At 43.6% G+C, this 25,892-nt stretch overlaps 2 protein-coding genes across 2 annotated transcripts in view; one reads left to right on the top strand and one right to left on the bottom strand.

Moving 5' to 3' along the window:
• Positions 1–1,619: 1,619 nt before the first annotated feature.
• Positions 1,620–20,562, bottom strand: trappc2l (trafficking protein particle complex subunit 2L). Its single transcript, XM_073070531.1, has 5 exons — positions 20,407–20,562; positions 14,474–14,646; positions 6,438–6,525; positions 5,003–5,082; positions 1,620–2,336 (listed from the first exon to the last, which is right to left on the bottom strand). The coding sequence occupies exons 1-5, from the start codon at positions 20,437–20,439 to the stop codon at positions 2,291–2,293; spliced, it is 420 nt and encodes a 139-aa protein (XP_072926632.1). The 5' UTR covers positions 20,440–20,562; the 3' UTR covers positions 1,620–2,290.
• Positions 20,471–25,892, top strand: part of galns (galactosamine (N-acetyl)-6-sulfatase) — a 47,372-nt gene continuing 41,950 nt past the window's right edge. The window contains exons 1-3 of the mRNA XM_073070529.1: positions 20,471–20,626; positions 22,540–22,663; positions 25,575–25,649. Coding sequence (XP_072926630.1) covers positions 20,516–20,626; positions 22,540–22,663; positions 25,575–25,649 — 310 coding nt within the window. The 5' untranslated portion in view covers positions 20,471–20,515. The remainder of the gene's footprint in view (positions 20,627–22,539; positions 22,664–25,574; positions 25,650–25,892) is intronic.

The following is a 25,892-nucleotide window of genomic DNA, read 5'->3' as shown; positions in this document are numbered from 1 at the left end:
GGACCCTTACTCTTCATTTTTATAAATGACCTGGATGAGGAAGTGGAGGGATGCGTGAGTAAATTTGCTGATGACACAAAGGTTGGGGGTGTTGTGGATAGTATGGAGGGCTGTCAGACATTACAGATAAGATACAAAACTGGACTGAGAAGTGGCAGATGGCATTCAACCCAGGTAAGTGTGAGTGGCTCATTTTGGTAAGTCAAATATGATGGCAGAATATAGCATTAATGGCAAGACTTTTGACAGTGTGGAGGATCAGAGGGATCTTGGGGTCCGAGTCTATAGGTCACTCGAAGTTGCTACACAGGTTGACTCTGTGGTTAAGGCGGCATACGGTGCACTGGCCTTTATCAACCGTGAGACAGTTTAGGAGCCGCAAGGTAATGTTACAGCTATATAGGACCCTAGTCAGACCCCACTTGGAGTACTGTGCTCAATTCTGGTTGCCTCACTACAGGAAGGATGTAGAAACTATAGAAAGGGTGCAGAGGAGATTTACAAGGATGTTGCCTGGATTGGGGAGCATGCCTTATGAGAATAGGTTGAGTAAACTTGGCCTTTTCTCCTTGGAGTGACAGAGGATGAGAGGTGACCTGATAGAGGTGTACAAGATGAGAGGCATTGATTGTGTGGATAGTCAGAGGCTTTTTCCCAGGGTTGAAATGACTAGCACGAGAGGGCACAGGTTTAAGGTGCTTGGAAGTAGATACAGAGGAAATGTCAAGGATAAGTTTTTTATGCAGAGAGTGGTGAGAGTGTGGAATGGGCTGCTGGCGGCGGCGGTGGAGGCAGGAACGATACGGTCTTTTAAGAGACTCCTGGATAGGTACATGGAGCTTAGAAAAATAGAGGACTATGGGTAAGCCTAAGGTAAGGACATGTTCGGCACAACTTTGTGGGCCGAAGGGCCTGTATCGTGCTGTAGGTTTTCTATGTTCTATGTTTACTCTCATGACAAAATAACAAATTCACAAGTCTGATCAAGATTCCTGTTTGTGTCAGTTTGGAATCAGAATAAGTGCACTGAAACAGGCTCTTTGTCCCAGAGTCTGTATGGACTATAAGCCACCCCTTCACTTACATTCATCCCTCACCGACTTGGAGCAGTGACCAAATAGCCTGTGAAGGGAATGGAAGGATATGGACATTGCACAGTAGCAATTAGTTTAGTTGGTTATCTGATTACTCATTTAATTGGTTTCAGTGTGAGTTGAAGGTCTTGTTGGTGTGCGGTACAATCTGCAGATTTATGAAGTGGAAAGAAACCCACACAGACAGCACCCAAAGTGGCTCCTCTAGCTGAGCCACTGTGGAATTGTTCAGCACAGTGTAATAAAAGACATACAATGTTTGTATAGCAAGGTCCCACAAACCAATAGGATTTGATCATCTTTTCACCGATATTGAGGAATAAATATCTACACAGAATGCAGTATTATTGTTTAAAGAACAGCACCGCTGAAGTCCCCAGGATGGGTCTTGCTCACAACCACTGCCATAAGAATCAGTGTAAGATGAAAGCTTTCAGTTTGCCAACTGGAATCCTAAGTCTGACAACTGGGAGGACACAACTGTACATCAGCTGGTGTTACCCGAAGTATAACTAAACAGCAGAATACTGAGGATGAAATTATATTTACAATTCAACAATAAAAGGCAAAAGATATACACTCAAGTAAGTTTCACTACCTAACATCAGGCTGATTGCACAGAAAATCTCAAAATCTAAATTCAATACTTCCTATACCCGGAGATCTTCAATTATGGATTCCCCCATGAAAAAGATGACACAGAAATGACACTGGCTCCTGAATTAATGGTAGACCAGGAAATTATGAAATTTAGTTAAAATTCCCACAAACACAATTATACAGGGACACTTCCCTCCAACAGCAGGGTCTCAGCTCAATGAAAACCCAAGTCTTGCTTTGGGTACCAGGTTTTATCAGTGTGGAAGTGACAGGTTCAGCTGCTGAGAGCAACAATATGCCATACAACAGTGCTGCTATCATAGAACATGCCGTCTACCATTCATGAAGAAATCACTGAAACGGTGTTAAGAAACAGGTGGGCCAGGTTATTGAGCTCTGGAAACCTTACCCATTACTGACCGTGTTATGATTTTCGAGGGAATTATGCATAATGTATACTTGAGTGATAACCCTTGAGTTGAAAAGTTTGTCTATAAATGCAGATAGCATTTGATTTAAGTCAGTGTTGTAAGTTGAGCAGGTGGACGGTTGAACAGCACAGGCCCAGAGGAAAGCAGGAACTCCAGGTCAAAGCCTCAGCACACCTGGACCATCATGCCAGAAACCATGTTGTCAAAGACTCTGAAACAAACAGTACAAGAGCAACAGTTAGTTGGAGTTCCCAAAAACACAATGCAGAGCTGACCAGAATCCAAGAAAGCACCGAGCTTCTGCAAGAACACTCTTCATTGCAGGAGGTGAGAGGCTGCTGCTGGAAGATTAACGGGCCGCAACCAATATCATTATCATTCCTCAGCTGAACACTCTCTCATCAAATGGAAAATATTGTACAACTTTACTATCCATACTTTGCTAACTGAAATTGGCCATTTTATTCAGTGCTATTTGCCTGATAAGGGAACAGCAGTGTGTGGTGGATGGAAGCATTGGCAGTGAACCACTTTCCTCTGCCACTGACAGAAAGAACCATTCCTTCTTTTACACAGAATAGGTCTGGCTCACCGAGAATTGAAACACAGCCTGTCAGTACCACAGGCTTCCACAGGGCAGACGGTGCTAAGTAAATTGCAGGAGTCTCAAATTACAGAAATGTAAATGGTTCAGAGAACATTCCGGGGAGGGTGATCTCCATGGAAGTGCTGGCTGCATAGTGGGCAAACTTCTCAAAATAGTCCAACACCTGAGGTCTCAATCCAGACGGAGGCTTACAAACTTAAATGACCTTACCTCAGTAAACAATCAGCAACCTCATTAAGATGCATCTGGGCAGGAATCATCAGAGTGGGCCGAAGGGCCTATTTTTATGACTCTCCAAACTACTTTCAATAATAAAGATGAGTTATCATAGTCAATAAAACTACAGATAGAAATTAAAAACAAAAATGCCCCTAATGCATCGGCCTTTACCACCAACCCTGTAGGGCGTTCCATATGCCCATCACTTCTTGTAAAAGAAAACCGCTTCTGACATCCCCTCTATAATTTCCTCCCAATCACCTTAAACTTATGCTCCCTCGTATTAGCCATTTCCACCCTGGGAAAAAGTCTCTGGCTGTCCACTCAATCTATGCCTCTTATCATCTTGGACGTCTCTATCAGGTCACCTCTATCCTCATTCGCTTCAAACAGAAAAGGCCTAACTCACTCAAATCCATCCTCATAAGTCATGCTATCGAATCCAGGCAGCATCCTGGTAAATGTCCTCTGCACCCTCTCTAAAGCTTCCACATGCTTCCTATAATGAGGTGACCAGAACTGAACGCAATACTCCATGAACCTTCATCAGGACTGATGAAGGGTCTTGGCCTGAAACGTTCACTGGTTATTCATTTCCATTGATGCTGCCTGACCTGTTGAGCTCCTCCAGCATTTTGTGTCTGTTGCTCTGGATTTCCAGCATCTGCAGAATCTCTTGGGCTTACAATATTCTAACTATGCTTTTTATAGAGCTGCAACATTTCCTCGCAGCTCTTGAACTGAATCTCCCTACTAATGAAGACCGATGCACCATATGCCTTCTATACAACTCTATCAACTTGCACAGAAACTTTGAGGGATCCATGGATGTGGACTCCAAGATCCCTTTGTTCCTCCACACTACCAAGATTCCCACCATGAACTCTGCACTCCACCTTAAAATTCAAACTTCCAAAGTGGTCAAGGTTTAAGCAGAGAAGGGAGAAATTTAGAGATCTATGGAAAATGTTTTCCACACAGAGGGCAGGGGATATCTGGAACGAGTTGCTAGAGGGGATGGTGGCCCTGACTTCATTACTATGTTGGACAGGTACTTGGATAGGAAGGGAGTACAGGGCCACAGCCATGATGTGGAAAGTGGGAATAGCATATAGACATCACAGTCTACATGGACAAGGTGAGGTGAAGGGCCCCCTTCTGTGCTGTACAATCCTATGACTAGAAAACTAGATCCAAACACTGAAAAGCTGCAACACAGGACAAGAGTAAAATGGTCCCACAACAGGCAAATTGGAATATGCTCTCTATTGCAGCCACACCTATTATGAACAGTGGTGAAAAATGAGGAGTCTTGATGGGCTGAATGGCTTAATTCTGTTCCTATGTCTTATGGTCTAAAATTATTGGGGACAGGGAAATCCCAGAACATTCTACCTTAACCATGACATGGTGCAGAGTCTGAAGCCTTCAAACAGTTCAGTCAGAAGAATTCCTCGGATATTCCGCCTCAGCTACCCAGTTTAGCCAATTTCATTCACTCCACGTGGAATTCAAACAAAGCTAAACACACTGTTTACAAAGGCACCAAACAGCATCCTGTCTGCAGGGCTGAGATCTGCAGCCCAGAACCAGCTGCAAAGCCGTGCTGTTCCAGTGCAGGTACAGAACTGGCAAGTAGCCAGCAGTGTGGAAAACTACTCATCAGGTCCCATCTACAAAACACAAAATAATCAGCCATCAGCATCACCATGGAGAGTATTATCACTGCTGTCTGGCAGCACAAAATGCTCACTGATGCTCAGTTTGGGCATTGCCTGACCACCTGGTCTAATAAGCAAAAGAGCAAAACTGCAAACAGAAGGCAAGAGTGACTGTGCTTGACATCAAACTTGCATTGGAAAATTGTCACAACATAAAGTCATACCTACTGTAAAACAGACAGAAAATTCCTGTGTTCAAACAGACAAAACAACTCTGGAAGTACCCAGATCAGCCATCTTAACCTAATAAAAACTATCATTCACTGCCTCCTGGCTGGTGGTTTCTCAAGACCAGAGCAATTGTAATGCTTTGCATTGGAAACTCCTTACTTGGACTGAATCACTTCTCCTGGGTTGTAAAACGGATTGCACACGACATCAGTGTAAGAATTGTGCAGCTTCCGAAACATCTATAAAGAAAAACAAAAATACTGAAAGCATCTGCCTGCCAGCACTCCACCAGTCGAGATAAACAACTTAGCAACAGGCCCTTCAGCCCACTGAGTGTGCACCAACCCATCAGCCTCACATTTCAATGATCCCCTTTCTCTCTACATACTTGTCAACTCCCCGAGATTCACCCACTCACTTATACTCATCAACACCCCCAAATTCCACTACTTACCTACACGAGGGAACATTTACACACTCACCAACTCCCCCAAATTCCACTACTCACTTACAGGAGGGGTCATTCACACACTAATCAACTGCCCCAGATTACACCACTCACCTACACGAGGGAACATTTACACATTCAACTCCCCCAAATTCCATTACTCACCTACACGAGGGAACATTTACACACTCACCGTCACCACAGATTCCACTACTCACTTACATGAGGGGCTGTTTACACAGTCGCCATCTCCTGCAGATTCCACTACTCACTTACACAACAGAACATTTACACACTCAACTGCCCCAGATTCCAGCACTCACATACATGAGGGAACATTTACACACACATCAACTCCTCCAAATTCCACTACTCACCTACACAAGGGAACAGCTACACACTCAACTCCCCCAAATTCCACTACTCACCTCCACAAGGGGACGTTTACACACTCACCAATTCCACCAGATTCCACTACTCACCAACACGAGGGAACATTTATATACTCAACTCCCCAAAATTCCACTACTCATCTACACAAGGGAACATTTACACACTAATCAACTCCCCCAATTTCTGCTACTCATCTATATGAGAGGTTGATTACACAATCATCAACTCTCCCAGACTCCCACACTCACCTACATGAGGGGTGATTTACACACTCATCAACTCCGTCCAGATTCCTCCACTCTCCTACACCAGGGGTTGCTGGAAGTAGCCAGTTAACCTACCAACCTGCGTGGCCTCGGGACTCGGAGGAGACCATTACACTGGACAGGACTGAACCTGTGTCTCAAGCATTGGAAAGGTAGCTGCTCTCAATCTACAGCACTGTGTCGCGCAATAGTGCAAATGAATTTCCCTCTGGACCATCACACCACACACTCCCCAGGTCAGACAGAGAGTGAAACTTCCTCTGGACCATCAAATCACACACTCCCCAGGTCAGAAACAGAGTGAAGCTCTGCACCATTGCATCACACACTCCCTGGGTCAGACACAGAGTGAAATTCCCTCTACACCACCACAGCATACCCCCTTAGCATTGGACACAGCGTAAAGCTCCCTCTACACTGTCCCATCACACACTCCCGGTGTCAGTGAACTCTCTAAAGCCCACACATCAGCCACTGAGTAACTTACACTACGGATTTCATTGTCCCTCAGCGCGATGTTGGAAGAATCTACCACAATAACAAATTTCACTTTGGTGTTGGTGACATAGCCGTATCTGGAAGTGGGGTTAAGGTTGAAATTCTGCTGGTGAAGTCTCCCTGTGGGTGAGCCACACAGAGCTGACACATATGGTCATTAGACCAGGAGATAGAGGGGCAGCACCAGCCACTTGGCCCATCATGTTGCCTCATCATTTGATCATGGCTGATTCTTTTTCGCTCTGAACCCCATTCTCCTGCCATCTCCCCGTAACCTTTGACACCCCGGCTAATCAAAAACCTAGCAACCTCCGCTTTAAATACACCCAATGAGTTGGCTCTATAGCCGCCTGTGGCAATGATTTTCACAGATTCACCATCCTCTGGTCAAAGAAATTCCTCCTCATCGCTGTTCTTTTTTTTTATTATTAGTTTTTTTTTATACATTTTCTACATAACTACAGATAAAAAACCCCAGATCGAAGTGAAGAACATTGATACAGTGCAAAAATAAACATACAATAATAATATGATACAAAGAAAGATAATTGAGAAAGCACCCAAATTGAGGACATGTAAAATTAGTATCCTCCCCAAGCCCCGCAACAAACAAAAAAAAAACTCCAGACCAACCACAACACAGTATAGGGAATATAAATCAGGACAATCAAACCCCCCAAACTGTAAATACACTTAGCAACAGAAGATATTAATGCCTACTACCAACAAAAAAAGGAGCTGAAAGCAAGGGACCGAAAAAAAACCCTAGTCAAGAGGAAGGTTATGTTATGTATTCAGGCAACAATATATATATATATATATATGAGTTAGGCAAGGGTTTTTATAACAAATAACACGTTTATTAAACTCTGAAAACAAACCCCCCAAAAGTAAACATACACTAGCGTAACCGGAAATCAGCTGCTGTGCGGCAGATTCACAGTTCTTAATAGCGTTGCAGTTCAAACAGTTCTTAAAGCGGTATTGAAAAAAAAACAGTTCTTTAAAGCGGTATGCCGAAAGTTCAAAAGCTCACAGTCCATTTAAAAGGAGAGACTTTTTAAGGCGATTTAAATTCTCTTCCACGTCATTGTCCTTCTATCCCCGGCGTCGAACTCTTCCCACGTCGAATTTTTATGAAACGTAATGGTTTAATGGCACTAACCTCTTCTTCCACACTCTGTCCTCAATCTCCCGCTATCCCAGCGGAGATTAACATGAGAACAGTTAACGAAATCCTTCCGAATGAGGATCAAATAAGGTCAAAACCAATCCACCGTCGAAAATCGATTCTCCTCGATCTTTATCTTCCAAATTCTTATCTTCACTCTCCACCAGCAAAGAAACTGCTGGCAATGACCTTTTAAACTTTAGGCATTATATAAAACTTCATTTTTCAACTAAACTGCGTCATCACATTAAATCACGCAGTGACATGAAGTCAGCTTGGCAAATCCAGCCACGAACTGCCCCACCCCACAGGGTGGGTCTTCCTTTTATAACCTGTAAAAAAAACCTGTCACATGACCTCTACTGGCGGGAAAATGACATCACTCCACCATCACAAGACCATTACCTCAAGTCCAGTATAGCTTCAACCCCAGTCACGTGACAAGGGTACCACTGTCACGTGTCACGAGTACGTAACAGTTATTAAAGTACTCAATAAAAGGTCCCCAGACCTTATGGAACTTTAAATCCGAATTAAGAACTGAATAATGAATTTTTTCAAGGTCTAAGCAGGCCATAATATCGTTAAGCCACTGAGCATGCATGGGCGGGGCAACATCTCTCCATCTAAGGAGGATTAAACGTCTAGCCAGGAGAGAGGCAAAAGATAATATTCGACACTTAGTCGAACTCAGACGTAAATCTGTCTCGCCCCAGAAACCGAACAAAGCAATTAAAGGGTTAGGTTCTAGGTGGTGATTCAGAATATACAATAACGTTATGAAGACACCTTTCCAAAATTTCTCCAAGCTAGGACAAAACCAGTACATATGAATGAGAGAGGCCACGCCCCTCTTGCATTTATCACAGAGCGGACTAATGTTAGGGTAAAATCGAGATAATCTAGATTTAGACATATGGGCTCTACGAACAATCTTAAACTGTAAAAGGCAATGGCGAGCACAAAGAGAGGTTGAATTAACCGATTTGAGAATCGAGTCCCAAGTCTCATCAGATAGGGAGGTACTTAGATCGTGCTCCCATGCCATTTTAATTTTATCCACAGGGGCACATCGTAAGGCTGCTAATTTATCACGAATAAATGATATTAAACCTTTACCTAGTGGATTAATAGAAAGAAATAAGTCCATAACATTTTTCTCAGGCATTTCAGGGAAGTTAGGAATTAAAGGAGTAATAAAGTGTCTAATTTGGAGATATCTAAAAAAATGAGCATTGGGCAGATTGAACTTAGCAGAGTGCTGTTGAAAAGAAGCGAAGCAATTATCAATAAAAAGATCTTCAAAATGTCTAATGCCCTTCCTATACCAATCATGGAATGCTGAGTCATACGTAGTAGGTAAAAAAAGGTGATTATGTAAAATAGGGCTAGAAAGGGAAAAACCATGGAAACCATAAAATTTCCTAAACTGAGCCCATATACGCAAAGTGTGCCTAACAAGAGGATTAACTATTAATCTGGACAAACTACTAGGGAGTACAGAGCCAAGAAGTGCAGAGATAGATAATTCTTTAGTGGAGCTCAAATCCATTGCCACCCAATTAGGGCACTCGGGTTGGCCATGGAAAAAGGACCAAAAGGTAGCACAGCGTATATTGGCTGCCCAATAGTATAAACAAAAGTTAGGTAAAGCCATGCCACCCTCTTTTTTAGATTTTTGGAGATAAGCTTTATTAATTCTAGAGCGCTTGTTCTTCCACAGATATGACAAAATAATAGAGTCTAAGGAATCAAAAAAAATTTAGGAATGAAAATTGGGATTGATTGAAATAAATATAAAAGTTTAGGGAGAACATACATTTTAACAACATTAATACGACCTACCAGAGACATAGAAAGAGGTGACCATTGTAACAGACTCTGTTTTATAGTATATGAAAGATTGGCAAAATTTTCACGAAAGAGATCTTTAAACTTCCTTGTAACTGTAATCCCAAGATAAGTAAATTGATTATGAACTACTTTAAAAGGGAGATCACTAAATGTTAATTCTTGTGCTTCTTTAGTAATTGGGAAAAGTTCGCTCTTATGTAAATTGAGTTTATATCCAGAGAGCTGACTAAACTGGTCTAGAAGTGAAAACATTGGAGGTAAAGATGTAGACGGATTTGAGAGAAAAAGTAATAAGTCATCAGCATAAAGAGAAACTTTATGCTCAACACCCCCTCTCCAAATCCCAGTCAGTTCAGGACAATTTCGAAATGCTATCGCCAGAGGTTCTATAGCCAAATCAAAGAGAAAGGGACTTAAGGGGCATCCCTGACGGGTGCCACGTTTGAGGTTAAATAACTGGGATTTCTGAAAATTAGTTAAAACAGAGGCAGTAGGACACAAATACAGCAATTTGATCCAAGAGATAAAACTTTGACCGAAGTTAAATTTTTCTAAAACTGCGAAAAGGTAGTTCCACTCTATACGATCAAATGCTTTCTCCGCATCGAGGGAGATAACACATTCAGGAATCCCAGTTGGAGGTGAATATAAAATGTTAAATAAGCGCCGCATGTTAAAAAAAGGGAGACGGTTTTTAATAAATCCAGTTTGATCATCAGAAATTAAATAGAGGGAATAACAGTTTCTAATCTATAAGCCAAAACTTTGGCCAAGATTTTAACATCAACATTAAGCAAAGAGATCGGCCTATACGAGGAACACTCTGTTGGGTCTTTACCCTTTTTTAATAAAAGAATAATAGATGCCTCATTAAAAGAGGGTGGCAATTGGCTGTAATTAAACGAGTCAGATAATACTGAGAGTAACTGAGGAGAGAGAAGTGAAGAGAATGATTTATAAAATTCTACGGGGAACCCATCAGGTCCAGGAGATTTCCCTGAAGACAATGCAGAAATTGCAAAAGATATTTCTTCTGATGATATAGGCGCATTAAGTTTGGCTTTAAAATCAGAAGAAAGTGAAGGAATATTCAGATTATTTAAAAAATGATCAACAGAGATATTGTCATTCAAAGATTCAGAGGAATAAAGTCGAGAATAGAAATTTTTAAATGTGTCATTGATTTCTAAGTGATCCGATGTGAAGTCTCCATTCACCTTCCGGATCTTTGTAATATGTTGTTTGGCTTTGGAACGCCTCAGCTGATTGGCTAGAAATTTACCAGATTTGTCGCCATGGATATAAAAGCGACTCTTATTTTCAAGAAGTTGGCATTCGACAGGTTGAGTAGACAGAAGGTTAAATTTAGTTTGAAGTTCTACACGCTTCTTGTATTGTTCAGGATTCTTAGTTTGAGCATACAGTTGATCCAAATCTTTAATCTGATTAATGAGGTCTAATCGATCTGCACAGGACTTTCTATTAAGATTTGCTGTATAAGAGATTATTTGGCCCCTCAAATATGCTTTCATGGCATCCCAGACAATCAGGGATGACACTTCAGGTGATGTATTGGTGTTAAAATAAAAGGTTATCTGATCCTTAATAAATTTTAGAAAATCATCATCCGATAATAAAGTCGAATCAAACTGCCAGTGTTTATTCCTCTGAGGGAGACCAGGAAAGTTTAAAGACAGAGTGATTGGGGCATGGTCAGAAATCAGTATACTCTGATAATCACAAGAATAGACAAATGGAATGAGTTGATTATCGAGTAAGAAGTAGCCAATTCTAGTAAAGGTATGGTGAACATGTAAAAAAAAGAATAATCTCTCTCAGTAGGATGAAGGAAACGCCATATATCAGAGATACCATAATTAGAGAGAAACGATTGAATAGCTAAGGCAGATTTAGTAGGTGGTCTAGTAACAGAGGACGATCGATCCAAATTAGGATCTAACCAACAATTGAAATCACCACCCAGTATAAGAGAGTATGAGTTTAAGTCTGGTAGTGAGGAGAAAAAACGTTCAAAAAAATTAACATCATCAAAATTGGGGGCATACAGGTTTGCTAGTACAACTTTAGTATTATATAGTTTACCAGAAACAATAATAAAACGGCCATTTGTATCAGATATCTTATTATGGAGTTCAAAAGGAATATTTGAGTTAATAAGGATGGAGACCCCCCCAGCTTTAGTGGCAAAGGATGAATGAAAATGCTGACCCGCCCACTTTGACAAAAGCCAGGAGTTATCAAAACAACGAATATGAGTTTCTTGAAGGAAAGCAATGTCAGCTTTGAGTTGTTTAATATATGAGAAGCCCTTCCTTCTTTTAACAGGGTGATTCAATCCCTTTACATTCCAGCTCACAAATTTAAGTGTATTAACCATTATCAATTATTAGTGCGTAGAAGGCAGCAGGCATATAAAAAGTCAAGCAGTACAGTAACAGTCTGGGAGCAAAAATGTAAACATAGATTCGCAGAATCAAAACAGAAACATGTCCTGAGTAACAAAGGAAAGCAAAGGAAACGGTGAGTAGTGTTGGAACTGGAGAATCTACCCCACCCTCGCAACCCAAAACTAGACGGCTACCAAAAAAAGCAGCTAGCTCTACCAAAAAAATTAACCCAAGTACAACTTCCAGTTCTGTGTCATTAACAACGGTTCCGTATAAATACTATAGCAAATGGTAACTAGTTTATGCACTAGAAAACATAATAACAAATAGGAACAACTTCAACAGAAGTATAAGACTTAATACAAAGAAAATCAAAAGAAAACAAAAAAAACCCGCGAAAAATTATAGAAGATCAAAAGAAAAAAAAAGGGGAGGGAGAAAAGAGGGAAATTATAGATTCGAAGAGAGTACTTATCAACCATTTACAGGGGAAAAAAAGGCAAAACTTAAACTATGAATGAACCAACTGGGAGGCCTTCAATAAAAACTCCAAACCTCCAAAACAAGTTAAAGTCAATTGTAGATCGCTATAGATAAAGTTATACAAGAATAAAATAGATTACACAAGTACAATCTAAACGTCCGCAGGGAAACATTAAACTCGGATTATCTATTTAGAAAAAACGCACCAGGTCCAGGGAGAGATTGTCTACAGCCCTTAGAGTTTCAATAGATAATGTCTGACTTATTCAAGTACAGTCTGAGTCCAGAGAAAAATAGCTTTACTACGAGAGGTACTTATCCACCATTTTAGAAGGTCAGACCGGGTTCCTAAGAAGACGGGATGGCCGGAAGACTTCCAACAAATGCCTCAGCATCCTTCGCTGATTTAAACCACATATTCTCCAGTAGTAAGCGTAATTCAAAGGTCGGTTATGTTCCGAAGGGAGGGTCTGAGACCACGATCAAAAAGCACTTTCATTACACCTTTAAACTCAGCACGCATCTTCAGAACCTGGGGGGCAAAATCCTCCACAAAACGAATGACTGTATTTTGAAAAGCAAAAGTACCTCTGCGGCGTGCCTCCATAATCAAACGGTTTTTCACCTGGTATTGATGAAAGCACAAAATTACTGGCCGTGGGCGGGAACCCAGAATTGCACGGGGAACGTAGATCCTGCGTGCCCTTTCAAGCTCAGGTGGAGTCGGGAGGAATTCTTTCCCAAAAATCTCACAGAGAAAGTCGGAAAAAAATTTCACGGGAGAGCCCTGTTTGGTGGCCTCTGGCAAACCAAGAATTCGTAGATTACAACGTCTGCTCCGGTTTTCAAGATCCACCATTTTGGAAAAAAGTTTACAATTCTGCTGCTCTAGGCTGGAGCAGGAAGTCTCGAGATATTGAGCACGGCGTTTTAAATCTTCAGACGTTGAGTCGATGCAAGATAAATATTCAGCATGTTCGTCCACTCTAGCATTGATCCGATCCAATTTGACATCCAGCTGGTTGAAAGTAGTTCTAAATTCCTTTAAAATATCTTGTCGATGCTGTTCCAAAGCAGCGAGAATGTCAGCCAGCAGAGCCGTAGAAGTTTCCTTTTTCCCGGTTTTAGTACTTTTGTTAGACATTATAAGATAGATGTGTTCGCAGGCAAGTAAAAGAAACCTAATAAAATACCTAACTAAGGTTTAAGAATGGAGACATATAGTGCAAAGGTAGGGAGAATGACGGAGCAAAAGTTCGGAGCAGCTAAACAGTCGCCATCTTACCGGAAGTCCCCCTCATCTCTGTTCTAAATGGATGTTCCTCTTTACTCAGGCTGTTCTTGACTCCCCCACTGTAGAAAACATCTTCTCCATTGTATTGGCCTTCCATACCACCGACTCAACCTGCAACTTAACCTTTAAGGAAACCTGCATGGTTTCCAAGTCCCTCTGCACTTATAATTTTTGAATTTTCTCGCCATTTTGAAAATAGTGTACACCTTTATTCCTTCTACCTAAGTGCATGACCATACACTATGCTGTATTGCCTTAGATGGCTGCTGGAGCTACAGGAGCACCAGGGCTCAGGACAGTTACTACTCCTCAACCATCAGGCACCTGAACAGAAAGGGATAACGGCACTCATCTGAGGACTCTTGTATCTTGTTATTTCAAGCTGGTTATTTATTACTATTTACTTACATCTCCATTTGCACAGTTCGTTGTGCATTGTTTACAGTTACTGTTCTACAGATTTACTGAGTACGCCCACAAAAAATGTTTCAGGATTGTATGTACTCTGAAAATAAATGTTATTTTGAACTTCAATCTGCTACTTTTTTGCCCATTCTATCAATCAATCCAAGTCAACTCACTTTTGAACTGCTGAGCACAAGTTCCGAGCGGGGCTACAGTGGAAATCCTTCAGTTTATTGCCTTGAACACACTGCACCAACACAGATCAACCTCTCCCGAACCATTCCTTTACACACAAACACCCCCCAACCCCAGTGCCATTGCCTCAGTCATCCCTTGACCCCAGAGAAACCTAGTTCCTTGAACCCTTGCCCCACACCCAGTCCCAATGCTCAGCACTGTAGGAAGGATACACTTTGTAATCCTCAGTGGGGTAGAGCAGACCCAGGTAGAGTTCTCTTTGATCTACCAGCGCCTTTCCCACTGCTGAAATCTTCTCCTCCACAACGTCCAGCGAAGTGTGTACTGTGTAATGAAATTTCAGTTCATTCTCCGTTGGCACCGTTTTGATGTACAAAGGATAATTCTACATGAGAGCGAAGAACAGGAGTCAGTAGTCACAGATGCTTCACTGTGACTTGCATGGCACCACTGCAATGTACCCGTATACAAGGGACAGGTTACACCTGAACACGAAGGGGTCCAATATCTTTACAGGCAGTTTAGCTAGAGTTATTCGGGAGGGTTTAAACTAATTTGGCAGGGGGATGGGAACCTGTGTATGGAATGATAGTGCAGAAGATGATGTAGTTGGTTTACACACAAAGGCAATGTGTAGTGAGGCTCCTAGCAAAGAGAGGCCGATGATGGAGCAAAATAGCAGTCAACAGGATGAGCTGCAAAGTAAAAGGTGGACAAAATTGAAAAGGGTGAATACAGGTCTGAAGGTGTTACATTTGAAAGAACACGGTGTATGGAATAAAGAAGATGAACTTGGAGCACAGGTACAGATTGGCAGGTATGATGTAGGCATCACTGAATCATGGCTGAAAGATTATCTCTGGGAGCTTAATGTCCAAGGTTACACATTGTAACAAAAGGACTGGCAAAAAGGCAGAGGGGGCGGCATTGCTCTGTCAGTAAAAAATGAAATCAAATCATTAGAAAGAGGTGACATAGGGTCGGAAGGTGTTGAATCATTGTGGATAGAGCTAAAGAACTGCAAAGGTAAAAAGACCCTGATGGGAGTTATACACAGACCCCCAAAGAGTAGTAAGGTTGTGCCCTACAAATTACAACAGGAGATAGAAAATGCATGCCAAAAGAGTCATGGGGACTTCAATATGCCTGGTAGATTGGGAACATCAGTTTGATGCTGGATTACAGGTGGGGGAATTTCTTGAGTGCCTATGAGATGGCTTTTCAGAGCAGCTTGTGCTTGAGCTCATTAGGGGATCAGCTGTTCTGGATTGGGTGTTGTGCAGTGAACCAGAATCGATCTGAGAGCTTAAGGTAAAAAAAAACCCTTAGGGGCCAGTGATCATAATATGATCGAGTTTACCCTGAAATGTGAGGAGGAGTGGAAGTCAGATGTATCAGTATTACAGTGGAGTAAAGGGAATTACAGAGGCATGAGAGAGCAGTTGGCCAGAATTGATCAGAAAAGAACACTTGTAGGGATGACAGCAGAGCATCAATGGCTGGAATTTCTGGAAGCAATTTGGAAGGCATTGGACATATACATCCCAAAGAGAAAGAAGTACTCTAAAGGCAAGACTTCACAACTGTGGCTAACAAGAGAAGTTAAAGCCAACATAAAAGTCAAAGAGAGGGCATATAATAGAGATAAAATTAGTGGAAAGTTAGAGGATTGGGAAGCTTTTAAGTAACAACAGAAGGCAACCAAGAGTCTTTAAGAATGTAAAGATTGAATACCAAAGTAAGCTAGCCAATAATACTAAAGAGGATGCCAACAGTTTCTTCTGATACATAAAAGGGAGGCAAGTATGGATATCGGACTGCTGGAAAACGATGCTAGAAAGGTAATAACAGGGGACGAGGAAATGACAGACTAAGTATTTTGCATCAGTCTTCACTGTGGAAGACATTAGCACTATGGTGGAAGTTCTAGGTGTCAGGGGTCATGAACTTTGTGAAGTTATCATAACTAGAGAGAAGGTTCTTGGGAAACTGAAAGGTCTGAAGGTAGGTGAGTCACCTGGACCAGACGGTGTACACTCCAGGATTCTGAAAGAGGTGGCTCAAGAGAAAGGAGAGAGACAGAAAAAAGGAAACTATAGGCCAGTTGGTTTGACCTCAGTGTTTGGGAAGATGCTGGAGTTGATTGCTAAAGATGTGGTCTTGGCACCTTAGAAAGTAAGACCATACAGTCAGCCCTCCTTATCCGTGAATTCAACCAACCGCAAGTCGCGAAAACCCGGAAGTGCTCTTCCAGCACTTGTTGTTCAAACATGTACAGACTTTTTTCTTGTCATTATTCCCTAAACAATGCAGTATAACAACTATTTTACATAGCATTTACATTGTATTAGGTACTATAAATAATCTAGAGATGATTTAAAGTATACGGGAGGATGTGCGTGGGTTATCGTGGATCGGGATCGAAAAAAATCGATAGTTCTCTAAGTAAGTAAGTCAGGACAGGTACATCCGGTATTATTTAGCGTCAGTTAGTCAAACGTTTGTCTTCGTATATAGTATATATTTTACCTTACTATGCATATAAAACACTTAAGAATATATGTTTCAGTGCCAGGCTCGGGAAGTTCCCGAGTTCAATCTAGTGACAGATCGCTTCCGAGTGCACTCTCCACAGTGCCGGGCTGATGTGGAGGATCAAAAAACCCAAAACCCCAAAAACCAATAATTAAACCACTGCGTTGCTTAGTAATAATTGTAGCTTTCATCGGGGCAGAGCCTTTCTCACTTTATCCTTTAAAATAGTTCCGATCGTTGACTGACATAGCCTAACGCTTTTCCAATGACCGATGGCGTTTCACCTCTTTCCGATCGCCTTATTATTTCCACTTTATTTTCAATTGTTATCATGATTATTTTCGAGAACAGAAACACTGCGAATTCTCTGCCGCTGGGTCCTAATGTCCACCGCACTGAGACAGGTTAAATAAGGTCTGGGGTTCCGCTGGGTCCAAAGGTCCACCGCATTGCGACAGGTTGAATAAGGGACTTGAGCATCCGCGAATTTTGGTATCCGCGAGGGGTCCCGGAATCAATCCCTCAGAGATAAGGAGGGCCGACGGTATATTTTGGGTATATACCTCAAGAATGGTTGAAAAGAGATAAATATTTAATAAATATACTGCTGGTGGCTGGTAAAAAGACTCTTACCAGGAGATGGTTATCACAGGAGAGCCCAACTTTACATGCATGGATGGAAATTACAATGGACATTTACAAAATGGAGAAGATAACAGATAATCATAAGTTGTAACAATTTGATTCATACTGGGAAAATAGGCCTGATTTTATTCTCACAAATCAATATATTGTAAAAAAAAAGTCACTCCCTACTTGTACATAGTTTTCTCCTTTCGCTTGTTCTTTCTTTCCTCTCTTTTCTATAAATGTATACCTCAGATAAATATCATGTGGAGATTTGTGGCATATATGACTAAATGATATATACGTATGTAAAATATCTGAAATACATTTTACGGAAATGTTTGATGACTAACTTCAATAAAAATTAAATTACAAAAAAAAAGATGTGGTCTTGGGGCACATGATAAAATAGGCCGTAGTCAGCATGGTTTCCTCAGGGAAAATCTTGCCTGACAAATCTGTTGGAATTCATTAATCAGTCAATGTTGTGCAACTGGATTTTCAGAAGACCTTTGACAAGGTCCCACACAAGCCCATGGTATTACAGGAAAGATTCGAGCATGGATAAAGCAGTGGCTGATTGGTAGGAGGGAAAGAGTGGGAATAAAGGAAGCCTTTTCTGGTTCGCTGCCGGTGACTAGTCGTGTTCCACAGGGGTCTGTGTTGGTACCGATTCTTTTTACATTATATGTCAATAATTTGGATGATGGTATTGATTGCTTTGTTGCGAAGTTTCCAGATGATATGAAAATAGGTGGAGGGGCAGGTAGTTTTGAGGAAGTAAAGAGGCTATAGAGGATTTAGACAGATATGGTTATGCACTTCAGTAGAAGAAATTAAAGAGTTGACTACTTTCTAAATGGAGAAAAAAAATACAAAAATCTGAGGCACAAAAGGGACTTGGGAGTCGTTGTGCAGGATTCCCTAGAGGTTAATTTGCAGGTTGAGCCTGTGGTGAGGAAGACAAATGCAATGACAGCATTCAATTCAAGAGGACTAGAATATAAAAGCAAGGATGTAATGTTGAGACATAATAAAGCACTGGTGAGGCCTCATTTGGAGGATTGTGAGCAGTTTTGGGGCCCTTATCCTAGAAAGGATATGCTGAAACTGGAGAGGGTTCAAAGGAGCGTCACAAAAATTATTCCAGGATTGAATGGCTTGTCATATGAAGAGCGTTTGATGGCTTCGGACCTGTATTCATTGGAATTCAGAAGAATGAGGGGTGAACTAATTGAAATCTATCGAATGGTGAAAAGCCTTGATAGAGTGGATATGGATGTTCCCTATGGTGGGAGAGTATAAGACAAGTGGACATAGCGAATGGAGGTGAGGAGTAATTTCTTTAGCCAGAGTGGTGAGTCTGTGGAACTCTTTGCCACAGGCAGCTGTGGAGGCCAAGTCATTAGGTATATTTAAGGCAAAGGTTGATAGATTCTTGATTGGTCAGGATATGAAGGGTCATGGGGGAGATTGGGGCTGAGAGGGAATTGGATCGGACATCATGTAATGGTGGAGCAGAGTCAATGGGCCAAATGACCTAATTCTGCTCCAATATATTATAGTCTTATGGTCTGCTATGCTTTACTATTATATGCACAGTACCACAACCATAGGCCACTCTCAACAATCCACATGGCAGCCTTAAACTTGTAAAAGATTAACACAAGAGATTCTGCAGATGCTGGAAATCCAGAGCAACACACACAAAATGCTGGAGGAACTCAGCAGGTCAGGTAGATTTCCAGAAGTGGATGCAGTGGGAGGCAATAGGCAGGTGAGAAGAGGTAAAAGGTCAGCGAGGGCAACAGAAGAAATGGGTGGGGGGGAGCAGGAAAGAGAAAAAAAAGGGAAAAATGGCTGGAAGGAGAAATCAATGCTCATGCCATCAGGTTGGCGGCGGCCCAGACAGATATGTGTTGCTCCTCCATCCCGAGTGGCAAGCTACCACACACAACAATTAACATCTGATAGCAAGCTGCAAGGAAATTAGAGCAAATGGTCCAAACATTGAAGGCCTGGCGTTCGAAACAAACTGGGCAGAAGGAGTCAGTGAGCGAACAGACGATTGTCCTGGAGTTAGACACACAACAGACAGACCGACAGACCCTGGAAAATGATTCACTATCGAACTATAGGCAGTTTTAATGCTGGGTCCAGTCCTAACCAGTGACATTCTGTGTGTGCATATTTGTTTGTGTGCCAGTGTCCATTTGTCAGTTTCCGTGTCACTGTCTCTGATTCCGTATGTCTGTGTCAGTCTCTGTGCGTGTCTGTGTTTGTGTGTGCAAGTCTGTGTCCGTGAGTTTGTCCATGTATGTCCTCGTGTGTCTGCCTGTGTGTCCGTGGGTCTGTGTGTTTTCCTTGTGTGCCTCTGTGTGTGTGTGTGTGTTTCCATTTTCCTTGTGTCACTGTGTGTGTCCATATGTCTGTTTTCCTTGTGTATCAGTGTGAGTGCGTGCACGTCTGAGTCCATGCGTGTGCACCTGTGTGCCTACGTGTGTTTGCGCCTATCTGCCTCTGTCCGTGTCTGTGTGTGGGTCCGTACCAGTATCTGTGTCTCTGCGTGTGCCTTTGAGAGTCTGTGCGTGTCAGTGTGTGTCAGTGTGCCTCTGCTGTGGTTCTAGTGCGAATCGATTTGTACAGGCAGATTAAGTGGTTTGGCCGGGACTAGAAGGACCGAAGTGCCTGTTTCTGCGCTGTACTGACACACAGCGATGGAGAAAGCCAGCGGACTCTTCCTCATACTCATCCTCCGGACGCGTGAGGCTATAATCGGCGCTGGATACCGGTTGTCAACACCCAGCGCTGAGCTGCGGGGCTCAGATCTCAGACGCCCCCAGTCACTCGGAGGGAAGGGGCAGAAGCGAGGCCACAGGGTGCGGGTCCACCCACAGGAGGAGATGGAGAGCTGAAGCCCCCTCACTATGATCGCTCCCGGCCCAGCACCGCACCCCCCTTATCTCCCCAATTTCCGCCTCACCTCTTTCGCGATCACGGCCACACACACCGCCATCTTCCCGCGATCACGTGACGAAGATCACGTGTGACCTGCTGTCACGTGAACGGGTTCCGGACGGACAGCGAATACCATGGCTGCGTTCTGCCGGCTCCTCTCGCTGCTGGCGGCGGCGGCGGCGGCGGCTGCGGGCGCGACCGGGAACGGGAACGTGCCCAATATCATCATTATTCTCATGGACGACGTGAGTCCGCGAGGCGCGTCCACATCATTGCGCGCGCACGTTACTATCTTCCCCAATTCCTGCTCCGCCCCACCTCAGACACGGGCCCTTCGGCCCACGGAGTCATGTTATCCCAGTTCCACCCGTCCGTGACCCTGGAATAAGCTTCAACTCCGTGCTCTGACACCCCATGTGAACCATCCCCATCCGTGATGTCCCCAACATGAGAACCTTCACCTCCGTGACCATCATGACCCCCTCCCCACCGTTAACTTTCCCAACACATGGGGCGAGTCTGAATATTGCGTGTCCGTTCGAGCAAACCCAGTCTCTCCGATCACACCTCAGGCTGTCCCCAGAAGATACCCAGTCTCTCCGATTTGTCCTCAAAATAAACCCAGTCTATCCTCAGAATAATCCCAATCTCTCCGGTCTGTCCTCAGAACAAACCCAGTCTCTCTGATCACACCTCAGGCTGTCCCCAGAAGATACCCAGTCTCTCTGATCTCTCATCTGTCCTCAGAACAAACCCAGTCTCTCCGATTTGTCCTCAAAATAAACCCAGTCTATCCTCAGAATAATCCCAATCTCTCCGGTCTGTCCTCAGAACAAACCCAGTCTCTCTGATCACACCTCAGGCTGTCCCCAGAAGATACCCAGTCTCTCTGATCTCTCATCTGTCCTCAGAACAAACCCAGTCTCTCCGATTTGTCCTCAGAACAAACCCAGTCTCTCCGGTCTATCCTCAGAATAATCCCAATCTCTCCGATCTCTCATCAGAACAAACCCAGTCTCTCCGATTTGTCCTCAGAACAAACCCAGTCTATCCTCAGAATAATCCCAGTCTCTCCGGTCTATCCTCAGAATAATCCCAATCTCTCCGGTCTATCCTCAGAACAAACCCAGTCTCTTTGATCTGTTTGGAGGGTCAGTTTTTGGTTTGGGAGTCAGTTTTTGGCTTGGGGGGCAGGTCTTGGTATGGGTTTCTATATGATTGTATTGGTGTTGTCTCCCTTACTTTTATTTTTTATTGTTATTTACAGTTATTATTATGTATTGCAATGTACTGCTGTTGCAAAACAACAAATTTCAGGACATGTGCCAGTGATATTGAATCTGATTCTGATTAGGATTCTGGATTTAAAATGGAGTTTGATGAGTTTCGGATTTGTCAGAGTCAATGGTTATGCGAAAAAGGCAGGAGAACAGGGTTGAGAGGGATAATAAATCAGCCATGATGGGATGGCAGAGCAGACTCGATGGGCTGAATGGTGAAATTCTGCTCCTACATCTAGTGACCTTATAACTACAGCTCTCCATTTCAGGGAGCATCCAGTGAAACTTGTCCTGCACACTCCATCTTGCTACCACATCCTTACTTGTACTGTGGTGACTAAAACTGCAGCAGTACTTCAAGCACAGCATCATCGTCGTGCAGTCCAACCATAAGATGTCAAAAGTGCAGCAGCTTATAATAATAATAATAATAACTTAATTATAGAGCACTTTTCACAGGGACGGTGCAGTTCAAACTGTTTTACAATGGGGTAAAGTGCAAACGTGAGAATAAAAGACAAGAAAGATGTTATTTAAAAACAAGGTTAAAAAAATTGATTTTGAGCTGGTAATTCAGTATCAATCGAGTCTGCATAGCTTTAGGTATTGAATTCCAGAGTTTAGGAGCATAGCTGAGCTGCCAATGATCTCTTGAGGCAAGCATACCAAATACCGTTTCACTATCTTGCGCATCTATGCCGCCATTGTGAAGGACTTCTCTTAGTCTCTCATCACTCCATAGATCCTGCTATTTACTCTATATGTCCTACCAGGATTTGACTTCCCTCTCCCTTGTTGTTCCCCCCACTCCTGTTTATCCCTCTTCCCACTCCATCCTCTTGGGCTGGGCTGCTGCCTCACCCCGGCACTTCCTGCAGATGGGATGGGGCGATCTCGGTGTCTATGGAGAACCTTCAAGAGAGACTCCGAACCTGGACAGAATGGCCACTGAGGGAATGCTGTTCCCAAACTTCTACGCTGGCAACCCACTCTGCTCCCCGTGTAAGTGGCACAGCATTTCGAATGAGACTTTCTCTGATCATCGCTATGGGTTCTTTGTGCTGGGGCAGGGCAGTTTCTTGCCTGCATTCTCATAAATGTTGTCCTCCTGTCTGTGTACGTTGGAACACCGTGGAGGGAAGTGGATTGGTTTTGGGGATAAAGCAGCCAGTGTGGTTCATGTTGGGTGTGCAGTGTTCTGATACCCTCTCAATCGAGAGTTATGTGGAGAACCAACACGGGGATTGATGGTATTGGGGGTATTTCAGAGAGTGACTGTATCGCGGAGTATTGACACATGCTGTTGTGCAGTGTCATTGCAGAATGTATGAGTGATGGTTTTGTAAGTGACAGTATTAGAGTATTTCAGGGACTGGTGATGCAGGGAGTGACAGAAACCAGCTGTGCAGTGTGTGTTTGGGAGTGATATGCTATTGGGTTACATAGAAAACCTACAGCACAATTTAGGCCCTTCAGCCCACAATGCTATGCCGAACATGTACTTGCTTTAGAAATTATCTAGGGTTACCCATAGTCCTCTATTTTTCTAAGCTCCATGTACCTATCCAAGAGTCTCTTAAAAGACCCTATTGTATCCGCCTCCAACACCATCACCGGCAGCCCATTCCACGCACTCAGCACTCTCTCTGTAAAAAACTTACCCCCGACATCCCCTCTGTACCTACTTCCAAACACCTTAAAATTGTGCCCTCTTGTGTTAGCTATTTCAGCCCTGGGAAAAAACCTCTGACTATCCACGTGATCAATGCCTCTCGTCATCTTATACACCTCTATCAGGTCACCTCTCATCTTCTGTCGCTCCAAGGAGAAAAGGCCAAGTTCGTTCAACCTATCCTTGTAAGACATGCTCCCCAATCCAGGAAACATACTTATAAATCTCCTCTGCACCCTCTCTATAGTTTCCACATCCTTCCTGTAGTGAGGTGACCAGAATTGAGCACAGTACTCCAAGTGGGGTCTGACCAGGGTCCTGTAGAGCTGCAACGTTACCTCTCGGCTCTTGAACTCAATCCCACAGTTGATGAAGGTTAATTCACCATTTGCCTTCTTAACCACAGAGTCAACCTGCGCAGCAGCTTTGAGTGTCCTATGGACTCGGACCCCAACATCCCTCTGATCCTCCACACTGCCAAGAGTCTTACCATTAATATTATATTCTGCCATCATATTTGACCTACCAAAATGAACCACTTCACATTTATCTGGGTTGAGCTCCATCTGCCACTTCTCAGCCCAGTTTTGTATCCTATCAATGTCACGCTGTAACCTCCGACAGCCCTCCACACTATCCACAACATCCCCAACCTTTATGTCATAAAATTCAGGGTTATGTCAGGGAGCGACTGTGCATAGCATGTTTGGGAGTGACAGTGTGGGCAGTGATGGTGTTGGGGTCTATCAGGGAGACAGCACAGAGTGCTTTTGGGAGTGACGGTGTGGGGAGTGTGTCGGGGAGACACTGCAGAGTGTGTTAGGGAGTGACAGTGTGGGGAGAGATGGTATTGGGGTATGTTGGGGAGCGAAAGTGCAGAGTGGTAGTGACAGTGTGGAAGTGATGATATTGGTTTATGTCGGGGAGTGACGGTGCAGTGTGTGTTTGGGAGTGATGATATTGGGGTATGTTGGGGAGCATCTGTGCAGAATGTGTTTGGGAGTTTTGTTAGTGGGTTATGTTGAGGAGTGACTGTCAGAGAGTGTGGTTGGGAGTGACAGTGTGGGAGTGATGGTTTTGGGGTATGTCATAGGAGTGACACTGTCGGGAGTGATGGTATTGTGATTTCTTGGGAAGTGACAGTCTAGAGTGTGTTTGGGGGTGACGGTGTGGGGAATGACAGCATTGTGGTATGTCAAGGAGCGACTGTGTAGTGTGTGTTTGGGAATGACAGTGTGGGAGTGATGGTATTGAGGTGTGACAGGGAGTAGCAGTGTGGGGAGTGATGAAATTGGGATGTGTCAGGGAGTGGCTGCGTAGAGTATGTTTGGGAGTGATGATATTGGGTTATGTCGGGGAGCAACTGGGCAAAATGTGTTTGGGAGTGCTGATATTGGAGTGTGTCAGGGAGTGCTGGTATTGGAGTGTGTCAGGGAGTGCTGGTATTGGAGTGTGTCAGGGAGACAGTACAGAGTGTGTTTGGGAGTGCTGGTATTGGAGTGTGTCAGGGAGTGCTGGTATTGGAGTGTGTCAGGGAGTGCTGGTATTGGAGTGTGTCAGGGAGACAGTACAGAGTGTGTTTGGGAGTGCTGGTATTGGAGTGTGTCAGGGAGACAGTACAGAGTGTGTTTGGGAGTGATGGTATTGGAGTGTGTCAGGGAGTGCTGGTATTGGAGTGTGTCAGGGAGTGCTGGTATTGGAGTGTGTCAGGGAGACAGTACAGAGTGTGTTTGGGAGTGATGGCATTGTATGTCGAGGAGCAACTGTGCAGAGTGTTTGGGAATGACATTGTGGGAGTGATGATATTGGGGTGTGTCAGGGAGCGGTGGTGTGGGGAGCGATGGTATTGTGGCGTGACAGGGAGTAGCAGTGTGGGGAGTGATGATACTGGGGTGTGTTGGAGTGGTGGTGTGGGGAGTGATGATATTGAGGTGTGTTAGGGAGACAGTACAAAGTGTGTTTGGGAGTGACTGTGTGGGAGTGATGATTTTGGGTTGTGTTGGAGTGACTGTGAAGAGGGTGTTTATGAGTGATGATGTTATGGTTATGTAGGCAAGTGACACCATCGTGGAGTGACAGGATAGGGTCTGGGTGTGTCAGTGTGGGCTGTTTGAATGGTACTCAGCTGCAGAGATTAGTTGATTGAACATAGGAGTAGAATATTTAGTCCATCGAGTCTCATTTTGAGTGTTGTACACTGAATATTGACATAGTTAATGACATTAGTTTCCTCTCCTGCAGCCCGCGCAGCACTGCTAACTGGCCGCCTTCCTGTCAGGAATGGTTTCTACACAACCAACGCTCACGCCCGCAATGGTGAGGGCAGCCCCCAGCAGTGGGTGAGGGAGGGGCTAAGTGTTTTGTGGAACCGTCAGCACCGGGTGGAGGTTGGTGGTGACGGTAGTAACTAATCTGTAAAACAGTCAGCACCAGTGGGGGTGAAGCCAGGCACAGGATGGCTGAGGAAGGGGGTAACTGCTCCGTGAAACAATCAGTATCAGGGGAAGGGGGAATGTGAGACAGAGGGTTAGTGCTGAGGAGGAGGGAGCTCAGAGGGGA

This window comes from Hemitrygon akajei, chromosome 17, assembly GCF_048418815.1.
Source record: "Hemitrygon akajei chromosome 17, sHemAka1.3, whole genome shotgun sequence".
Classification (NCBI taxonomy): Eukaryota; Metazoa; Chordata; class Chondrichthyes; order Myliobatiformes; family Dasyatidae; genus Hemitrygon; species Hemitrygon akajei.
This window is presented reverse-complemented; position numbering and strand designations above follow the sequence as displayed.

Coding starts and splice junctions, on each gene's coding strand:
- trappc2l (XM_073070531.1), bottom strand. CDS start 20,439: ATGGCGGTGTGTGTGGCCGTGATCGCGAAAGAG. Junction 6,526..14,473: donor CCCACTGAGGATTACAAAGT/GTATCCTTCCTA, acceptor CCCCACTTCCAG/ATACGGCTATGTCACCAACA. Junction 2,337..5,002: donor GGAGAAGTGATTCAGTCCAA/GTAAGGAGTTTC, acceptor TGTTTGTTTCAG/AGTCTTTGACAACATGGTTT.